At 44.1% G+C, this 18,294-nt stretch overlaps 1 protein-coding gene across 1 annotated transcript in view; it reads left to right on the plus strand.

Moving 5' to 3' along the window:
- The window catches only part of LOC124045316 (leucine-rich repeat and fibronectin type-III domain-containing protein 5-like), a 47,815-nt gene extending 43,544 nt beyond the window's left edge, over window positions 1-4,271 (plus strand). The window contains exon 3 of the mRNA XM_046364618.1: window positions 3,184-4,271. Within this exon, the coding sequence (XP_046220574.1) occupies window positions 3,184-4,168 (985 nt within the window). The 3' untranslated portion in view covers window positions 4,169-4,271. The remainder of the gene's footprint in view (window positions 1-3,183) is intronic.
- The last annotated feature ends 14,023 nt before the right edge of the window (window positions 4,272-18,294 follow it).

The raw sequence follows: 18,294 nt of genomic DNA on the forward strand, positions 1-18,294 counted from the left end.
TGTGGTGATTTCATTTCAATCAAGTGCACTTATAGTATTGGTTCAGAGATGTTTTTATGGAGATTCATCTGTGCATAATATATATATTTTTCTCAATCACATTCACACACCATGCAAACCCAAAATGTTATTTTATAGGCTTTCAACATCTTTAAAATCAACCAATATTCAATTGCAATTACGGTAGCCACAATCTGAGATTTAAATATGTTTAGCTAGTAGCTCATGCTAGATTTGTGGGATTGTAATCTATTACATTTCATGTTAGGCTGTTGTACAGTGAGCGATTGTATTTGCACAACAGAATTGAGTAAACATACAAATATTTTAAAAAAATACACGAGAGTGGAATTACAAAAACCAAATCCCAATGTTATTACATCTGTTTTAGATCCTTTGTAATCCTTGAAAATTAATTAGTAAAACCCCTGCAAAGCAAAACTCACATCCCCGCATTGGCTCAGAGCAGGCGGCTGTGTGGCAGTGGGATCAAAGAAAGACAGCAGTCTCTCAGTCATGATTTCATATAGATTAAGATGAGCTGAACTCTGCATCGTGAAGCAGCACAAAACCGGCCTGTTTTCTCTGTGATGTGAATAGGATATTATTGAATTTCGAAGAGGTCCTCAGTAAAATGGCTATTTCAGTCTCAACAACTACAACTAACTGGAATCGCAATGGGCACATGCAGTACATGGATTTACGTAGTTGGAGAACTCCATTGGGCAGGAAGAAACCATCTGCGGTTCATTAACGAATACATCTGTCACTTTTTTATGTTGATCTAATAGGGAAGGATCAATCCCTTTGCTCTCTTTGCCTGTAGAGGCATGAATGGAAACCAGTCCTATATCTTTTGAGCATAGGGCGTGTAATGGCTGGCTGCAGCATCTATCCTCAGAGAGTTGGGAGTGGCGAACACCAGGCTTCTTTTTAAAGGGTTTCTAACATTAGCGTATCTTCAGGTTCTGCATTGAACAGTATTACTAATTTTCCACTAACATAGTCTTAAAAATAACTTATTCAAAGCTTCACACAACTACAAAATCAAATGTTTCACTCTCACTTGTACTGAGTTTGTGTTCTTGTGTGTATATGAAGGATCACCAATTGTCTCTGGGTTACATTGACCTTTTGAATATCATGTCTCCTGTCTATATATCCCAAAAGCACAGGCCATTTCGGTTTTACTATAGTTTTCTCTATAGTTATTTCCAGGGGCACAACTTTCACTAGAGACGGGGAGGACATGCCCCCCCCCCACACATTCTGAAATTGCATTTTTGTCCCCCCCAGTTTTAGAATTGGAATGTGATACATAATGAGGCAACGGTATGATTTAGGACCATGCGGAAACCTCCGAGCAGTTCGGTAGGCTATTTGGAGAGTTTTACTTACCGGATGAAACAATTATAATTATGTCCCCCCCACTTCTAAAACCAAAGTTGCACCTCTGGTTGTTTCACCTGCACACAGTCATTTTCATTTCAAGCATATTTATCACTCAATGGGGGGGTGATTAAAAAATGTGGGCATCAAGCAAATTGTACAGAAAGCTTTTATGTGCACACAAATCAGGAGAATGAGCCTCTTTTAAAGCACTCTAACTTGGGCCATTTTAGCCAGCAAATAGTCCTGTGGGGCAGGTAATACCTGGCTCAGATGTGCTTAAGGCATAAAAGAAACAGCTTCATTCAAATTAAATGGTCCCAATTTCCATGTTATTGTCCAATAAACACACCCAGGCTAACATAACAATTTTGTTAAAATTATGTCTCGTCTGTGTCTCATGTGATTTTAAATATTTTTAAACTAAAAGAAGAAAAACTTTCCATTAGCTGTAGATTTCGATGACACGGCTGGATGGAGATGTAATGTGCACATTGCCCGATGACTGTTGGTTGATGTCAAGGATGTCAACCTGCATGTGAAGTCAGCCTACATTATCTTGGTTTGACAACCTCAGGCTCAGCAAATGTTAATAGTAAATGAATCAGTGGAAGTGGTGTTTACTTTTTGGGCGCCATTGTTTTTATCTTTTACATTTTAATAGCTGCACAGTAATTTTCTTGACAATGTACAGTACTCTACTGGTAGAGAGCCACGTTACGTGCCTGCCATAAGCTAAGTTTTCTGTATGAAAGGATTCAATTAATTGAATTTCTTTGGCAATGCAGTCAGTTCCATGTGGTTTTGAGCATCGCAAAATCATAAACAACAAAGAAAGGGAAAATAAATACAGTATTTACGGGTTATTCTGTGACTATCACAGTTTGAAAGATCGATAAATCTAAGCATTTTTAAATGACAATGACAATCTCTGCCAAGTAATGTTGTTGTAACTCCTTTTTGTATAGTGATGAATATGTATACACTCGCTACTGTAAGTCACTCTGGATAAGAGCGTCTGCTAGATGACTAAAATGTAAATGTAAAAATGGATATCTCTTCACTCGAAAATTACCATGACTGGCTTAGTCTTTCCATTTGTCAGCCATTTCTAGAATGTATCAATGTGTTCAGAATTTTATGGCAGTTATTTAAGACCATTAAATTCTCCAAATATTTGTCAGAAGATGGTTAAAAAAGAGGGAAGGAATGGACAGGCCTGAGAGCATTGTTCATTAAATGAGTCCTTGCTGGTTCTTAGAGTGAACAGTCCTAGGCAGACATAGCGGGGACAACTTTAATAAGAGTGATAATAACACAGCTAGCCACCAATAAATGCTGCTTTCTTGGCCACTTTCTTCCAAATAAAAAAACACCACAATGGCAAAGACAACATTAGAGGTCAAACGATATTCAGGAATATAAATAACATTAGCATTCACCTAGTCAATGTATGCTGTCTAATGTTATACAGGAATATTGCACACACACTGCTGTAACATCTTGAGGTTGTTTATGTTGTCTTTGAACATTTTAGGTTTCATTGCTTTCCAAAAATATATTCATTTTTATTAGCCTTGTAGTTTTGGGATAATGAGATATTATATAACAATATTTATCAAATGCAGCAACTAGCATTGTTTTAAGACTATAGGAAATTGCTTGCCAGAAACAGAAGTACATTTCAACAATTGGTAAGAAAAGAGTATGCATTAATGACATGAATTGTCTTTATAACACATTTCATTTAAATCCACATTGACATATCTTTCTTTTGTCCTTCTCTCCTCTCAGAATGATTCCCCCCACAAGCCAAAACTTCCTAGTCAACAACCTGGCTGCTGGGACGTCGTACGACCTGTGTGTTCTGGCCATCTACGACGACGGTATCACCTCACTCACCGCCACCCGCGTGGTGGGCTGTGTCCAGTTCACCACCGAGTCTGAGTACCTGCGTTGTCACTTCATGCAGTCCCAGTTCCTGGGAGGCACCATGATCATCATCATCGGTGGCATCATAGTGGCCTCTGTCCTCGTCTTCATCATCATCCTCATGATTCGCTACAAGGTCTGCAACACCACTAACTCGGGCAAAGGCACCCTTGTCACCAACGTCCACTCACAGACCAACGGGGCGCAGTCTCAGGGGTGCACTGTCACACCCTCTGTGTCCAAGCAGGCCATGGGAGGGTCAGGCGGAGGGGGTGGAGGATGTCTAAAGGCTGTTGGCCACGCATCAGACACGCTAACGCACTCGTCCGAGACCTCTCTCCCAGACTGCTCTACTGCTACGTCCCAGGTGACCCAAAGCTGGAACACACCTGGATCCTCAGGGTCTCTGAAGCCAAAGCGCAAGCCTGCACCAAAGCCCTACGCTGCTGCTGCCACCCCTGAGCCCAATATAGAGGCCCTCCCCAACGCTGAGACCCAGAATACCAACCGCAACAACTCCACGGCCCTGGAGCAGCCGTGCGCCCCAGTATTCCACTCCACCCTACCCTTTTCGAGTGTCAAGGACACCCCCATATTGAGACGTGCACACCCCAGACCCTCTTCCAAGTACCTGACCTTACCGGTGGAAGGGGTGAGGGCCAAACGTAGGTACTCTCTAAACGAGGACTCGTCCAAGCACCACTGCTATGTTGGGACAACACAATTTGGGAATATGTGGTCTAAGCGGAGTATGTCCATGAACGGGATTGTACTTCAACAGGAAGATATAGACAGTGTGAAGGCGACCTTTTCCAGTTCAGAGTGGATTCTAGAAAGCACTGTGTGACGTGTGTGACGTGTGTGTGTGTGTGTGTGTGTGTGTGTGTGTGTGTGTGTGTGTGTGTGTGTGTGTGTGTGTGTGTGTGTGTGTGTGTGTGTGTGTGTGTGTGTGTGTGTGTGTGTGTGTGTGTGTGTGTGTGTGTGTGTGTGTGTGTGTGTGTGTGTGTGTGTGTGTGTTGGGAAATCTGTTTTTGAACCATTTTCTTTTTTTTCTCCTCGGGTTTCAGTTTACTTTTATTTTCAAAGACCAACAATAAAATGGATGCTTGCCTTGTAGGAATCAGAATTGCATCCCTGCTTTCCTCCGATGGAGAAAATCTCCAGGAGGGCTTGGAGCCCAGAGCTCAGCAGTGTTTTCATACCCATACAACAAAGAAACGAAAAAGGAAAACATTGAGAAAAAGAAAACCAACATACCTGTCCACTTATACATTACATAGTCCCACTGTTAAAGTTGTGGCAAGAGAAAAGCATTGGTGCCTTACCTTTGCATAACAGTTGTCCTTTTGCCAGGAGCACCAACAGGAATTCAGCTGTCCCTGACACAGGATGTGGGATCGAGAGGAATAAGAGCGATTTCACAAAAAGCCTTTCTATTACAAGGAAATAACATTTCCTGCATATAGAGACAATACAAAAAAACTATCAAAGACTTGTTACTTGGCCTCTTATTAAATTGATATTTTTTCAAGACAAATTCAAGCTTTCTTTTCAATGACATTGATACTGCCTTTGTTTAAAGGCACAAAAAAAACTGTACATAGAAACAACATCTGCTGTGTTGTTATGTTGTGTAAAATAAAAAATATGAAATAAGTATATTTCAATGGTCTTGTGCTGGTAATCTCTTCATCACAGACAGGCTTATTCTCAGGCTAGCTCTACCATACACTATGTATACAAAAGTATGTGGACATCCCTTCAAATGAGTGGATTCGACTATTTCAGCCACACCCGTTGCTGACAGGTGTATAAAATCGAGCACACCGCCATGCAATCTCCATAGACAAACAACGGCAGTAGAATAGCCTTACTAAAGAGCTCAGTGACTTTCAACGTGGCACCGTCATAGGATGCCACCTTTCGAACAAGTCCCTTTGTCAATTTTCTGCTCCGCTAGAGCGCCCCAGTCAACTGTAAGTGCTGTTATTGTGAAGTGGAAATGTGCAGGAGCAACAACGGCTCAGCCACAAAGTGGTAGGCCACCAAGCTCACAGAACGGGACAGAGTGCTGAAGTGAGCAACCAAACACAAGCTTAATATCACCATGCACAATGTCAAGTGTCAGCTGGAGTGTTGTAAAGCTCGCCGCCATTGGAGTCTAGAGCAGTGGAAACGTGTTCTCTGGAGTGATGAATCACGCTTCACCATCTGGTAGTCCGACGGACGAATATGGGTTTGGCAGATGCTAAGAGAATGCTACCTGCCCTAATGCATAGTGCCAACTGTAAAGTTTGTGGGATAATTAATAATGGTCTGGGGCTGTTTTTCATGGTTCTGGCTTGGCCCCTTAGTTCCAGCGAAGGGAAATCTTAATGTTACACCATACAATGACATTCTAGATGATTCTGTGGTTCCAACTTTGTGGCAACAGTTTGTTATAGAGGCTGTTATAGAAGCAAAGGGGAGGGACCAACTCCATATTAATGCCCATGGTTTTGGAATGAGATGTTCGATGAGCAGGTGTCCACAGACTTTTGCTAATGTAGTGTACCTGAGAAACCCTCTCTCAGGTTCAGTCTAACCTCATCCATTAGTCCTGAAATGTTTTTGGGTTCCCATAGCTTGTCAAATGTTCCTCTAACCTACCAGTTAAACGAAGTGAGTGTTTCCAGATGCTATTTTAGGCTTTCACTGGCGGGACCTCCATGACAGAATCCATATGGAATTATCCATACCAAGATAAGAAGATTGCAGACTTATAGTAGTAACATGCTGCCATAGTAGGCCTACTTATTTTACTGGCACATTAATTCAGAGGAATGTATCAAGGTGTGGCAGGTATCCTAGTGGTTAGAGCGTTGGAACAGTAACCAAAAGTTTGCAAGATCAAATCCCCAAGCTGACAAGGTAAAAATATTTTGGCCCCTGAACAAAGTTAACCCACTGTTTCTAGGCCGTCATTGAAAATAAGAATTTGTTCTTAAGTGACATGCCTAGTTACATAACAAAAACAAAAAAAAGCTGATAGGAAATAACTACTGATTTATGGGGACTTGTCAATGTCACAGTAGTAAATCAATTTTATAAGATAAAGCTCAAATCCGTGTAGCATGGAAACTGACGTGCAGGTTTGATGATTCTCACTCACGCTACCTAAGGACTTCACTTCAGGAGAGTTGGATCAATCTGATGCCAGATGCATGGAGCTCTAAGCCTGCTATGTCATGTACCAGTAGAGCGGGATTTACATGTTTTAGTACAATTCCAAAATGGGTTTATAATTTCTTCCACACAAAACACAGATATTTTAACCTGGACAAACGGTACAATGCTGCTGAACTAATTCTGTGGGCAGTGACATAGGATAGGACAAATAGGATGAACTTCAATGTCCCAGAGGGGAAAATTGTCTAAGACACAAAACTGCTGTATACAAAATAGACACTGTACATTAATAAAGTACATTGTTGGTTACCCATGTCATACACATTGGTGGTAGATGGAATGATAACTAGTTGAAATTACATCATTACAACCTTTTATACAACGGGTGGGGCTAATCCTGAATGCTGATGGGTTAAAACTGCATTCCATCCGGTGTCTATTCCACAAGTTACCAAATCAAATTGTATTTGTCACATGCACCGAATACAACAGGTTTAGACCTTACATTGAAATGCCTACATACAACCCCTTAACCAACAATGCAGTGTTAGCGAGGCTATATACAGGGGGTACCGGTACAGGGTCAATGTGCGAGTGCACCGATTAGTCGAGGTAATTGAGGTAATATGTACATGTAGGTACAGTTATTAAAGTGACTATGCATATAGATAATAACAGAGAGTAGCAACAGTGTAAAAGAGGGGGGGCAATGCAAATAGTATGGTTAGCCATTTGATTAGATGTTCAGGAGTCTTATAGCTTGGGCGTAGAAGTTGTTTAGAAGGCTCTTGGACCTAGACTTGGTGCTCCGGTCGCGCTTGCAGTGCCTTAGTAGAGAGAACAGTCTATGACTAGGGTGGCTGGAGTCTTTGACCATTTTTAGAGATTTTTAGAGATACACCGCCTGGTAAGTCCTGGATGGCAGGAAGCTTGGCCCCAGCGATGTACTTATGCCTTGCAGTCGGAGACCGAGCTGTTGCCATACCATGCAGTGATGCTCTCGATGGTGCAGCTGTAGAACCTTTTAAGGATCTGAGGACCCATGCCGAATCTTTTCAGTCTCCTGAGGGGGAATAGGTTTTGTTGTGCCCTCTTCACGACTGCCTTGGTGTGCTTGAACCATGTTAGTTTGTTGGTGATGTGGACGCCAAGGAACTTGAAGCTCTAAGGCCTACCGCTGATGATGATGGTGTTGAAGTCGTCCTTGACCGTGCAGTCATGAGTGAACAAGGAGTACAGGAGGGGACTGAGCACGCACCCCTGAGGGGCCCCCGTGTTGAGGATCAGCATGATGGATGTGTTGTTACCTACCCTTATCTTGGGGCGGCCCATCAGGAAGTCCAGGATCCAGTTGCAGAGAAAGGTGTTTAGTTCCAGCTTTGAGGGCACTATGGTGTTGAAAGCTGAGCTGTAGTCAATGAATAGCATTCTCACATGTGTACCTTTTGTCCAGGTGGGAAAGGGCAGTGTGGAGTGCAATAGAAATTGCATCATCTGTGGATCTGTTGGGGCGGTATGGAAATTGGAGTGGGCCTAGGGTTTCTTGAATAATTTTGATGTGAGCTATGACCAGCCTTTCAAAGCACTTCACGGCTACAGACGTGAGTGCTATTGGTCGGTAGTCATTTAGGCAGGTTACCTTAGTGTTCTTTGGCACAGGGACTATTGTGGTTTGCTTGAAACATGTTGGTATTACAGACTCAGACATGGAGAGGTTGAAAATATCAGTGAAGACACTTGCCAGTTTGTACACGTCCTGGTAATCCGTCTGGCCCTGCGGCCTTGTGAATTTTGACCTATTTAAAGGTCTTACTCACCTCGGCTGCGTGATCACACAGTTGTCTGGAACAGCTGATGGTCTCATGCATGTTTCAGTGTTACTTGTCTCGAAACGAGCATAGAAGTATTTTAGCTTGCCTGGTAGGCTCGCGTCATTGGGCAGCTCTTGGCTGTGCTTCCCTTTGTAGTATTTAATAGTTTGCGAGCCCTGCCACATCGGACCAGTGTCGGAACCGGTGTAGTACGATTCAATCTTAGTCCTGTATTGACGCTTTGCCCGTTTGATGGTTCGTTGGAGGGCATAGCAGGATTTTGTATAAGCTTCCGTGTTAGAGTTCTGCTCCTTGAAAGCTGCAGCTCTACCCTTTAGCTCACTGCAGATATTGCCTGTAATCCATGGCTTCTGGTTGGGGTGTGTACATACAGTCACCATGGGGACGACGACATCGATGCACTTATTGATGAAGCCAGTGACTGATGTACATATTCCAGTCTGTGCTAGAAAAACAGTCCTGTAGCTTAGCATCTGCTTCATCCAACCACTTTTTTATTGACTGAGTCACTGTTGCTTCCTACTTTAATTAAATTTTTACTTTTAAGCAGGAATCAGGAGGATAGAATTATTGTCAGATTTGACAAATGGAGGGCGAAAGAGAGCTTTTACGCGTACCTGTGTGTGGAGTAAAGGTGGTCTAGAGCTTTTTTTCCCCCTCTGGTTGCACATTTAACATGCTGGTAGAAATGAGGTAAAGCAGATTTATGTTTCCCTGCATTAAAGTCCCCGGACACTAGGAGCGCAGCCTTTGGATAAGGGTTTTTACTGTTTGTTTATGGCCATATACAGCTCATTGAGTGTGGTCTTAGTGCCAGCTTTGGTTTGTGGTGGTAAATAGACAGCTACGAAGAATATAGATGAAAACTCTCTAGGTAGAAAACTCTCTAGGTAGATAAAATTGATGACATTAAAATGTCTATTTACTCAGTTCCATCTGACTGTGCAGTCCACTGTCTGATCAGCCCAGCCAGGCTATCTATGAACTTGACCTCCACCATAAAAAGCATGTTGACATTATCTCAGATTTCTTTTATACTAACATTTCATTTTCAACAGGAGAGATTTGTATAAACCTTGCTGTCTGTCTCTCTGACATTTGCAACATTGTTTCAATACTGAAATTCGATCTCCAACTGTCGCATAGTAATGAACGTGTCAAGAGTCGAAACGATACAGACAGTCAGGCAGCGTTTCTCAGCAGGGCAAAAATCATGAATCAACTGGCATAATTTTTATGGATATATTCAAAGACATGTAAATTGAAAAAAAGTCAAAGTAAACAAAGTGTAGCTAGTTTACAATCTTTCCAGCTTCAGTTTGAAGTGATTGTGTTAGCTGTGTTGTTGGCTAGATCATCTGAACAACAGTGTCCTGACAAGTGAGCACATTTTCTATGCCAGGCAAAATGACGCCTCATTAGCTCATTGTTATAGATGTCTCCAAATAAATGTCACTAGAAAACAGCTTAGAAAAAATACAAATGCAGTTACTTTGCTGTTATTCTGGCTGCACTGTTTGCTGTGACTGTACGCTTATTGTAGTTGACTAGCTACCAAGCAAGGGATAAGAATATTGCCAGCCAGTATGCCAATGGATCATTTAAAACGAATGACTGGGTTTTGTCTCTGGCAACCAAACCAATAGAACGAACGACCAGCCGGCTTGGGTAGCAACCCTAAATTTGTGTTGGGACTATATCCTGTGGAAGGATGAAATTGTATAAATAAATTAATCAAAATAACGTTTTTAATGAAAATATTTCAATCATTATTTGAATATGTTGGTAATTTGTTGTATAAAAGTGATAATGACCTCGAAGCCAGTGTTTGAAGGATATATTGACACGGTTTGCCGTCCTTCGACTTTGTCTTGGCCCTTACAATACTGTGCCAATATATCCTCCTAACACCGGCTTCCCGGGCATTCTCTCTTAAATAATAACCGACAGGTTGTAATGATGTCATTTCAAGCAGCTTTGCCAGCTGGGATGAGTATACTGTCAGGATTCATACACGCTCCCATTTGTCTCAATCAAGTAGGTTCCTGGTTTTAGTCTTCGATCTCTCACATCAAAGCACTAGTGTATGACTAGTTGACACAAAGACTTGAAAGTTGAGTCACCTTTGGGTACATTTTATGGACTATTTGTCATTCTATTGCACTATAGCTCTATAATGCATCTGCAAACCATGCCTATACATGTCAGTAGACACAAAAGTGTCACCATAATATATCGGAAACAACAGAGTTCAGTTTTTTTGTCATATAGCAAATCCATGATGTAGCTTTGTAAGCCTCACTTGGCAACAAACTGACTTATTGTTTCCCCCCCTGACCTTTGACACTATGAATTCACAATGGATTATAGAATCTGATCAAACATATGGTATTTCTCTTTTTGTTTAGGTGCAACGTTGAAATAATTACAATATCTTAAAATAGAATATCACAATCTCCAGGATTGGGAGTAGCACAACAAACTGCTTATAATTACTACAGCGCTCTCTTTTTCGCATTCGCTATATTTTCCCTCTCTTATTCCATGAAGATTTTCTTTACTGGCATGAGTCCACTAGCCAACCGTGTGGAATGATTTAACATGGGACATCTTTCTCTGCACAAGAATGCACAATATTATTTTAATTTTCCCATCAGAGCTCCGCTGAATCAGCCAATGGTGGCAATAACAGTTGTGTTTCACAGCTTTACAGAGTTTGCTCTGCAATCTTTTGCCCTAAACACTTAACTGTATGTAGCTTTGTAAGGACTTCCTCTTCTCTTCCCTCATATGACACAGTGAGACAGGGCAGAGAATAGACATGTGCGACACCCCCCTCCCAATTTCTCTCTCTTTCGCTCTCTGTTTCTCTCGCTATCTGTCTCTCTGTCTCGGGTTCCCTCTCTCTCTGTATATCTCTCTGTTTCGGGTTCCCTCTCTCTCTGTATATTCTCTGTTTCTCTCGCTCTTTCTCCCATTATCTATTTTTCTCTCTCTCTCTCTCTCTCTCTCTCTCTCTCTCTCTCTCTCTCTCTCTCTCTCTCTCTCTCTCTCTCTCTCTCTCTCTCTCTCTCTCTCTCTCTCTCTCTCTCTCTCTCTCTCCCATTATCTATTTCTCTCTCTCGCACTCTCTCTGTCTCTGTTTCTCTCCCTGTCTCGGTTTCCCTCCCTCCCGCTCTCTCTGTATCTCTCTCTGTTTCTCTCCTTCTCTCTCTCTCTCTATTTCTCTCCCTTCCTCTCTGTCTCTGTCTCTCCCTCCCGATCTGTCTCTTTCTCCTTTTCTTTCTTTGAATCTCTCCACAGGCACAATGGAAGAACCATACCTCCAGGGCTTGCAAATGTTTTCAGCATCAAAACAGAGCTGAGGGCGATGAGATTTTAACAAGCCACATCCTAATTAATCATTCCCTCCGCTGTTTTTGTCCAGGAGGCCTTCTTAATGAGAGTGTTTCAGCTTGGGAGGAGGAGGGGTCAAAGGGGTAGGGAGGGTTAAGGGGGGGAAGAAACGGGATGATTGCCAATGTGTTCCAAAGGGAAATAAACCACAGCATTCATTCATCTGACACAAACCAGGCATTCAGCTTTTGACTTCAGAACCCAGAGACTTGGACACAGGGCCTTTGAAGTGATGACACATTGGGGGAACCATAAACAAAAATTCAATTTTAGGATTTAAGAAAATAAGTGGTGGTTAAAAAAAACATGGAAGGGATGATTCATTAAATTATTCCTACAGATGTATACATTTTGTCATTATATTTGTTCAGGCTCAGGGGAATTTGTTCCCCTCTCAGTCACCTCTCAGTCATCTTATTCTGTTTTTAATTTAAATTTTATTTCACCTTTATTTAACCAGGTAGGCTAGTTGAGAACAAGTTCTCATTTACAACTGCGACCTGGCCAAGATAAAACAAAGCAGTGTGACACAGACAACAACACAGAGTTACACATGGAGTAAACAATAAACAAGCCAATTGTCACATTCTGACCTTAGTTCCTTTGTTTTCGTATGGTCAGGGCGCCACCCCCACGCACCAGCCTTCCGGTGGCAGCCCCCGCACCAGGCTGTCTCTCCGTCTTCTCCCTACAGGTGCTCCCGTCTGTCCTGAGCCGCCAGAGTCTCCCGTCTGTCCTGAGCCGCCAGAGCCGTCAGTCAGGCAGGAGCCACCAGAGCCGTCAGTCAGCCAGGAGCCGCCAGAGCCGTCAGTCAGCCAGGCGATGCCAGAATCGCCCTTCACTCCGGTGCTGCTGGAGACTCCCGCCTGTCCGACACTGCCGGAGGCGTCCTTCACTCCAGCGCTGCCGGAGCCTCCCGCCTGTCCGGCGCTGCCGGAATCTCCCGTCCATTCGGGACCCTTTGCTAGGGTCCCCAGAATGAAGTTGGCGGCGTAGGTCGCCGCTCTTAAGAGGCCACAAGGTGGTTAAAGAGGCAGAGAAAGACTATGGTGTAGTGGGGTCCACGTCCTGTGCCAGAGCCGCCACCGCGGACAGACGCCCACCCAGACCCTCCCCTATAGGTTCAGGTTTTGCGGTCGGAGTCCGCACCTTTGGGGGTGGGGGGGGTACTGTCACGTTCTGACCTCAGTTCCTTTGTTTTGTCTTTATTTTAGTATGGTCAGGGTGTGAGTTGGGGTGGGCAGTCTGTTTGTTTTTCTAGGTTGTTATATTTCTATGTGTTGGGCCTAGTATGAATCTCAATCAGGTGTTGTTCGTTGGGTGTTTATTTTCTGTTCTGTGTTTTGTTGCACCATTCAGGACTGTTCGTTTGTTGTGTATTGTTTTTTGTTTCAGTATTAATTCTTTATTAAATTACAATGATTACTTACCACGCTGCACCCTGGTGCATGAGGAGGTAGGCAATAAATAGGCCATAGGAACAAATAACTACAATTTAGCAGATGATGATGTCCAAGTCGATATACTGGTGTGCAAAAGAGCAGAAAAGTAAATAAAAACAGTATGGGGATGAGGTAGGTAGACTGGGTGGGCTATCTACAGATGGACTATGTACAGCTGCAGTGATCGGCTAGCTGCTTAGATAGCTGATGTTTAAAGATGGTGAGGGAAATAAAAGTCCAACTTCAGCGATTTTTGCATTTCGTTCCAATCACTGGCAGCAGAGAACTGGAAGGAAACGGGGACAAATGGGTGTTGGCTTTTGGGATGATCAGTGAGATATACTGTACCTGCTGGAACGTGTGCTACGGATGGGTGTTGTTATCGTGACCAGTGAACTGAGATAAGTTGGAGCTTTACCTAGCATAGACTTATAGATGACCTGGAGCCAGTCGGTGACGAACATGTAGCGGGGGCCAGCCAACTAGAGCATACAGGTCGCAGTGGTGGGTGGTATAAGGTGATTTGGTAACAAAATGGATGGCACTGTGATAGACTGCATCCACTTTGCTCAGTAGAGTATTGGAAGCTATTTTGTAGATGAAATCGCCGAAGACGAGGATCGGTAGGATAGTCCGTTTTACTAGGGTAAGTTTGGCGGCGTGATTGAAGGAAGATTTGTTTGCGAAATAGAAACCCGATTCTAGATTTTATTTTGGATTAGAGATGTTTAATATGAGTCTAGAAGGAGAGTTTACAGTCTAACCAGACACCTAGGTATTTATAGTTGTCCACATATTCTAGGTCAGAACCGTCCAGGGTGGTGATGCTGGTTTAACTAGCGTTTAAGAGCAGTTGGAGGCCACGGAATGAGTGTTGTATGGCATTGAAGCTTGTTAGGAGGTTAGTTAGCACAGTGTACAAGGAAGGGCCAGAAGTATACCTAATGGTTGTCTGCGTAAAGGTGGATCAGGCAATCGCCCGCTGCAAGTGCGACATCATTGATATATACAGAGAAAAGAGTCGGCCCGAGAATTGAACCCTGTGGTACCCCCATAGAGACTGCCAGAGGTCCGGACAAGATGCCTTCCTATTTACATTTACATTTAAGTCATTTAGCAGACGCTCTTATCCAGAGCGACTTACAAATTGGTGCATTCACCCTATGACATCCAGTGGAACAGTCACTTTACAATAGTGCATCTAAAACTTAAGGGGGGTGAGAGGGATTACTTATCCTATCCTAGGTATTCCTTAAAGAGGTGGGGTTTCAGGTGTCTCCGGAAGGTGGTGATTGACTCCGCTGTCCTGGCGTCATGAGGGAGTTTGTTCCACCATTGGGGGGCCAGGGCAGCGAACAGTTTTGACTGGGCTGAGCGGGAGCTGTACTTCCTCAGTGGTAGGGAGGCGAGCAGGCCAGAGGTGGATGAACGCAGTGCCCTTGTTTGGGTGTAGGGCCTGATCAGAGCCTGGAGGTACTGAAGTGCCGTTCCCCTCACAGCTCCGTAGGCAAGCACCATGGTCTTGTAGCGGATGCGAGCTTCAACTGGAAGCCAGTGGAGAGAACGGAGGAGCGGGGTGACGTGAGAGAACTTGGGAAGGTTGAACACCAGACGGGCTGCGGCGTTCTGGATGAGTTGAAGGGGTTTAATGGCACAGGCAGGGAGCCCAGCCAACAGCGAGTTGCAGTAATCCAGACGGGAGATGACAAGTGCCTGGATTAGGACCTGCGCCGCTTCCTGTGTGAGGCAGGGTCGTACTCTGCGGATGTTGTAGAGCATGAACCTACAGGAACGGGCCACCGCCTTGATGTTGGTTGAGAACGACAGGGTGTTGTCCAGGATCACGCCAAGGTTCTTGGCGCTCTGGGAGGAGGACACAATGGAGTTGTCAACCGTGATGGCGAGATCATGGAACGGGCAGTCCTTCCCCGGGAGGAAGAGCAGCTCCGTCTTGCCGAGGTTCAGCTTGAGGTGGTGATCCGTCATCCACACTGATATGTCTGCCAGACATGCAGAGATGCGATTCGCCACCTGGTCATCAGAAGGGGGAAAGGAGAAGATTAATTGTGTGTCGTCTGCATAGCAATGATAAGAGAGACCATGTGAGGTTATGACAGAGCCAAGTGACTTGGTGTATAGCGAGAATAGGAGAGGGCCAAGAACAGAGCCCTGGGGGACACCAGTGGTGAGAGCGCGTGGTGAGGAGACAGATTCTCGCCACGCCACCTGGTAGGAGCGACCTGTCAGGTAGGACGCAATCCAAGCGTGGGCCGCGCCGGAGATGCCCAACTCGGAGAGGGTGGAGAGGAGGATCTGATGGTTCACAGTATCGAAGGCAGCCGATAGATCTAGAAGGATGAGAGCAGAGGAGAGAGAGTTAGCTTTAGCAGTGCGGAGCGCCTCCGTGATACAGAGGAGAGCAGTCTCAGTTGAATGACTAGTCTTGAAACCTGACTGATTTGGATCAAGAAGGTCATTCAGAGAGAGATAGCGGGAGAGCTGGCCAAGGACGGCACGTTCAAGAGTTTTGGAGAGAAAAGAAAGAAGGGATACTGGTCTGTAATTGTTGACATCGGAGGGATCGAGTGTAGGTTTTTTCAGAAGGGGTGCAACTCTCGCTCTCTTGAAGACGGAAGGGACGTAGCCAGCGGTCAGGGATGAGTTGATGAGCGAGGTGAGGTAAGGGAGAAGGTCTCCGGAAATGGTCTGGAGAAGAGAGGAGGGGATAGGGTCAAGCGGGCAGGTTGTTGGGCGGCCGGCCGTCACAAGACGCGAGATTTCATCTGGAGAGAGAGGGGAGAAAGAGGTCAGAGCACAGGGTAGGGCAGTGTGAGCAGAACCAGCGGTGTCGTTTGACTTAGCAAACGAGGATCGGATGTCGTCGACCTTCTTTTCAAAATGGTTGACGAAGTCATCTGCAGAGAGGGAGGAGGGGGGGGAGGGGGAGGAGGTATCAGGAGGGAGGAGAAGGTGGCAAAGAGCTTCCTAGGGTTAGAGGCAGATGCTTGGAATTTAGCGTGGTAGAAAGTGGCTTTAGCAGCAGAGACAGAGGAGGAAAATGTAGAGAGACAAACTGAACTCTGTCTGCAAAATAGTTGGTGAACCAGGCGAGGCAGTCATTAGAAAACCAAGGCTATTGAATCTGCCGATAAGAATACGGTGATTGACAGAGTCGAAAGCCTTGGCCAGGTCGATGAAGACGGCTGCACAGTACTGTCTTTTATCGATGGCGGTTATGATTTCGTTTAGTACCTTGAGCGTGGCTGAGGTGCACCCATGACCGGCTCGGAAAAAGGATTGCACAGTGGAGAAGGTACGGTTCCGTATCATATTGGGTGAGGTAGGTTATAGGAAGGTATAATTGATTTAAAGTGGAAAAGAGAAAATTGAAATAAATACAAAAAAAGACGAAAAATACAAAGTACACGAGAGGACAAACAAAACACGTCTGCACTGCAACGCCTCTTTTCATGTGTTTCATGCCTTTAGCCTGCAGGGTCTACACTGACTGACTGATTTTCCTTCGGAAAGTATTCAGACCACTTGACTTTTTCCAAAATTTGTTATGTTCCACCTTACTCTAACATTGATTTTTCCTCATCAATTTACACACATTGCCCAATAATGACAAAGCAAAAACAGCTTTTTAGATTTTTTTGAAAACAGAAATAGCTTTTTTTCCATAAGAATTCAGACCCCTTGCTATGAGACTTGAAATTGAGCTCAGGTTCATCCTGTTTCCATTGATCATCCTTGAGCTGTTTCTAAAACTTAATGTTGTAAATGTAATTGTTTGGAGATGATTTGGAAAGGCACACACCTGTCTATATAAGGTCCAATGTCAGAGCAAAACCAAGCCATGAGATTGAAGGAATTGTCTATAGAGCTCCGAGACAGGATTGTGTCCCTAAGAACACAGTGTACTTCATCATTCTTAGGTGGAAGAAGTTTGGAACCACCAAGACCCTTCATAGGCCAAACTGAGCAATCGGGGGAGAAGGGCCTTGGTCTGGGAGGTGACCAAGATTTCTCTGTGGAGATGGGGGAAACTTCCAGAAGGACAACCATCTCTGTAGCACTCCACCAATCAGGCTTTTATGGTAGAGTGGCCTCAGTAAAAGGCACATGACAGCCCACTTGGAGTTTGCCAAAAGACAACTAAAGACTCTAAGACCATGAGAAACAAGATTCTCTGGTCTGATGAAACCAATATTGAACTCTTTGGCCTGAATGCCAATCGTCACATCTGGAGGAAACCTGCCACCATCCCTACGGTGAAGCATGGTGGTGGCAGCATCATGCTGTGGGGATGTTTTTCAGCTGCAGGTACTGGGAAAGTAGTCATGAGCGACGGGAAGATGAACGGAGCAACGTACAGAGAGATCCTTGATGAAATTCTGCTCCAGAGTGCTCAGGGCCTCAGACTGGGGTGAAGATTCATCTTCCAACAGGACAATGGTCCAAAGCACACAGCCAAGACAACGCATGAGTGGCTTCGTTGCAAGTCTCTGAATGTCTTTAAGTGGCCCAGCCAGAACCCGTACTTTAACCAGATCGAACATCTCTGGAGAGACCTGAAAATAGTTGTACAGCAACGCTCCCCATCCAACCTGACAGAGTTTGAGATGAACTGCAAAGAAGAATGGGAGAACTTGTTCTCAACTTGCCTACCTAGTTAAATAAAGGTGAAATAAAATAAAAAAATAAAAAAGAATGGGACAAACTCCCTAAATACAAGTGTACAAATTTAGTGATACAAACCCACTGACCCTTTCTTCTGGACAGGTACAAAGGTCTCTAACTGTAAAATGTTTAGAATGTCATGTAAGGCAATCATACGGACCTCTGATCTTTTGATCTTTGCCTTATTATGATGTTAACAGTGGAACACAGACCACTGTGAACACAAGGTGACGCTCCAAGAGGAGGTTTCATCCTACTCAGTGGTGTAAAGTACTGAAGTAAAAATATGTTACTACCTAAGTAAGTACTACCTAAGTCCCTTTTGGGGGTATCTGGACTTTACTATTCATATTTGTGCCAACTTTTACTTTCACTTCACTACTTTATACTCCATACATTTTCCCTGACATCCAAAAGTAGACGTTACATTTTGACAGGAAAATGCTCCAATT

The sequence above is a fragment of the Oncorhynchus gorbuscha genome, linkage group LG10 (genome assembly GCF_021184085.1).
Source record: "Oncorhynchus gorbuscha isolate QuinsamMale2020 ecotype Even-year linkage group LG10, OgorEven_v1.0, whole genome shotgun sequence".
NCBI classification, from domain to species: domain Eukaryota; kingdom Metazoa; phylum Chordata; class Actinopteri; order Salmoniformes; family Salmonidae; genus Oncorhynchus; species Oncorhynchus gorbuscha.